The sequence below is a fragment of the Crinia signifera genome, chromosome 6 (genome assembly GCF_055691185.1).
Source record: "Crinia signifera chromosome 6, ASM5569118v1, whole genome shotgun sequence".
Taxonomy (NCBI): domain Eukaryota; kingdom Metazoa; phylum Chordata; class Amphibia; order Anura; family Myobatrachidae; genus Crinia; species Crinia signifera.
Window position 1 is genome coordinate 243538171 of NC_139222.1, and position 3815 is coordinate 243541985.

A 3815-nucleotide genomic window follows, 5' to 3' on the forward strand; every position below is an offset into this window, starting at 1 on the left:
ACATTACAATCACCCGATGGGCACCGGGGCAGCTGATTTAGAGGAGTGAGTGCCGGACCGCATCGCAACTATATATATATATATATATATATATCTATATATATATATATATATATAGTTGTGGGTAGATCCGGCACTCAAAGGGTGTAGAGGGTGAACTGCTCGGGTGCCTTCTTTGGATGCAGGAATCCCATACAGGTAGGGGAATGAAGCGGCACTCACAAGGCTTTGCAAATCGAATAATACCCCTTTTACACCAAAATCCCTGGTCGGACCCTGGTTTTTGGACAGAGGAGTTTCCAGGGTTGGACCCAGCTTCATACACCATTTACACAGCACTGTGACCCAGGTCGGACCCAGGTCTGCGCCGTTTACACTGAACCTGGGTCAGCACTGCTTTTCCCTATGGATGACATTAAAAATGTCCATTTTAGGACTGATAAACTGCCATCCAACCTTGCATCAATGATTTAAAATAAAAATTAAAAGACATGACAAGTTAGCATTGAAAAATGTTGGTTTGTTTATTTTGTAAAATATTTTTCAAAAAGTTTTATTCAGTGCTCAAGCATACATAGCAGTATAAATGTGCAGTATCACGCATGTGCTCTCCCCAGCCCCTTCCCCTGCAGCAGCAGACGTAATCTCCCATGTGCTCCCCCCAGTCCCCCCCCCATCCAAAAAAAATAAATAATAATAATAATAATATAAATAATACTGCATCCAATTATGATTTCTGTGTGCACTGCCCGTATCCTTCCTGGCTGCTGTCTTTTGCCACTGCAGTGCACTGTGGAAAGGCGTCCAGCACTTCTGGTATCCTTTTAGCACTACCCGGATGTCCGAACCTGGGTTGGGACCATTTACACCGCCCACGACCCAGGTCCAACCAGTGTTCAACCCTGGTCAGGACCTGGGTAGGAGACCAGTGTTACTGGACCTGGGTTGACCCCTTTTACACCAACAATGACCTGGGTGTAAAAGACCTTTCCTGATTGGCCGCTAGGCGGCTCCTGATTGGCCAGAATTCATTCTGAGCCCAGACGCCGAAGAGGAAGGATCTCTCCGGCTCTGAAAGCCGGGGAGCGTCGCTGGAGATGCCGGCAGCTGCTGGAAGTCGTCAGCAGCTGCCAGAAGACCTGGATGTCGACAGATGAAGAAAGAAGACCATCCATGGAGGACCTGGGTGAGTAGGATTTCCTTCCACAGGTCCAACATGGATTATCCTCGGACAGGACACCGACCCCGGAGCCGCCGACACGGAGCCGCCGACACCGGAGCCGCCGACACGGAGCCGCCGACACCGGAGCCAGCGACCTACCAACGGGATCAAGATAGGTAAGTATCAGTATGTGTGTAATGTATGTATTAAACTTTTATTTAAAATGGGTGTCAGTGTGTTTTATTTAACTATTTTTTTTACTGTGGCACTACAAGACCCAGCGGGCCCTTTAATGCCCAGCAGGCTGGGACTTGTGGTTCTCCAAGTCCCAGCTTGCTGGGGAGGCTTGCTGGCACTTGTAGTGCCACAGTAAAAAACAATAGTTTGTTCTATTTTTTACACCACTATCAGCTCGATGCCCACCGCCCAGGGGCATCGAGGACAGCACCAGGCTTCAGCCTGGTCAGGTAAGTCCTGGAGGGGGGGACCCCTTTATTGGGGGGGTCCCCACTCCCCCAGGGCCCCTGGCCAGGCTGACTGGTCGGTAGGGTTAATGCTTTGGCCGGGGGGACTTGCATAAAAAGTCTCCCCCCGGCTGTGGCATTACCCTGCTGGCTGGTTTTGCCTGGGGCTGGTTCTTAAAATACGGGGGACCCCTAGTCATTTTGTCCCCCGTATTTTGGGAACCAGCCCCAGAGCAGGAGCCTGGGGCTGGTTGTTAAAAATCAGGGAACCCCTATTTGTCGGGTTCCCTGATTCTTAATTACCGGCTCCAGGCTCTGTCAGCCTGGTGCTGGTTTCGGCTGTGGGGGGGACCCCGCGCCGTTTTTTTTTTTATTATTTAATTTTTCTATTTTTTTACACTGAAGCCTGCACGGATCTGACTGATCCGTGCAGGCTTAAAGCAAATAGAACAGGAAAATGGTGTTCTATTTTCCTGTCGTATTTGCATGCCTGTTTTACACCACTAAGCAGCCGTATTATCAGTACGGCTGCTTAGTAAATCAGAAACCACCATTCTTTTGAATGGTGATTTCTGTCGTATTCTATCGATGGTGTAGACATTCGTATCTGTAAATACAAATACGAATGTTCCATCTTTAGGAATACGAATTGTTGTATTTTTGGAATTGTAAACCCTGAAAATACAAATTCGTAAAAAAAGCTGTATTTCTCCCTACGAATACACCTTTTTTCTACGAATCCATTTTGATAAATGTCCCCCATAGTTACATAGTAGATAAAGTTGAATAAAGACTTGTGTCCATCGAGTTCAACCTAGGTTTTAATAGTTTATCCCTTAATATGCAAAATATTATCAACTTCTTTATATCTCTCATAGAAATGAATGCCATACAACCGCTCAATACGACAGGATTTTTTTTCAAAGGTTTAGGTGAATCATTGTCGTTATTCATATTTATTTTACTGGCCTATGTCATCATCATCTGCGGGAATGTCACCATTATTATGGTTATTTGCGAGAATTCCCACCTTCACACTCCTATGTATATTTTCCTTTTAAACTTGTCTATAATTGACATCGCTTCTACCTCCATTACTCTACCTAAATTATTAAACATGCTAATCACACAATACAATGTCATCTCATTTACACAATGTATGGTGCAGATGTTTTTCTTTCTCTTTATGGCCGGAACGGAGATCAACTTACTTGCCGCCATGGCATACGACCGTTATGTGGCAATCTGTCACCCGCTTCATTATGTTGCCCTTATGAGTTTAAGGCGCACCGGTTACCTGTCAATTATAGCGTGGGTTGTTGGGTTTTATGACTCGATCGTGCATACTGGCCTTATATCTAAAATGTCCTTTTGTTCTTCCCATTTAATAAACCATTTTTTCTGTGATATTTTGCCATTGCTACAGATCACCTGCAGTGATGTATCAGAGGTTGAAACTTTAACTTACATTGATGGTACCTTAATGGTATTTACTACATTTGTCCTTACAATAGTATCATATATCTTTATTATTTCTACCATATTGAAGATAAAGTCTGCAGAAGGCCGGATTAAAGCTTTTTCTACCTGTACGTCTCATCTGACCTGTGTCATCATGTTTTATGGAACATTAATATCTTTGCACATGAGGCCCACATCTAATTATTCTCCAGAAGAAGACATGTATTTTGCTCTTTTGTATGTTGTATTGGTTCCTATGCTAAATCCTTTCATTTACACTTTAAGAAACAAAGAATTCCAAGAGGCTTTGTCAAAATCTAAGGGGAGTAACCTATTAGCCATGTTAATGTTTTGATCCCACCAAAAATCAGGGCGATATAGCGATTTTAACCTGGTGGTCATTACCGGGATATTCAACTATAACCCTTTTTTTGGCAAAAGAATGTCCCATTTTAGGGTAAACACATCGGATCCAGTTAAAGTTTCTGGACCCTTTTGTTATAACGGAAATATTTGTCTCCAAGGGCTGTTATCAGGGATTATGCTTTGGGTGCCTGAGGCATGCAAAGCGTTATCCCTGATAAGTGATGTCTATTTAGACTGATAGTCCCCAAGAGTTGGATACCACGCTAAGAGCAACTGGTGTTTATACAAAGCAATATTTAAAATGACATCTTCTGAAAATAAATGATGAAATGACAAACGAATAAATAAAAAAAGGAAATATC

The 3815-nt window shown here is 43.5% G+C and overlaps 1 protein-coding gene across 1 annotated transcript; it reads left to right on the forward strand.

Moving 5' to 3' along the window:
- Positions 1 to 2506: 2506 nt before the first annotated feature.
- On the forward strand, positions 2507 to 3442 carry LOC146009753 (olfactory receptor 5AR1-like). The gene has a single exon (XM_083150214.1). The coding sequence runs from the start codon at positions 2507 to 2509 to the stop codon at positions 3440 to 3442; it is 936 nt and encodes a 311-aa protein (XP_083006340.1).
- Positions 3443 to 3815: the final 373 nt, after the last annotated feature.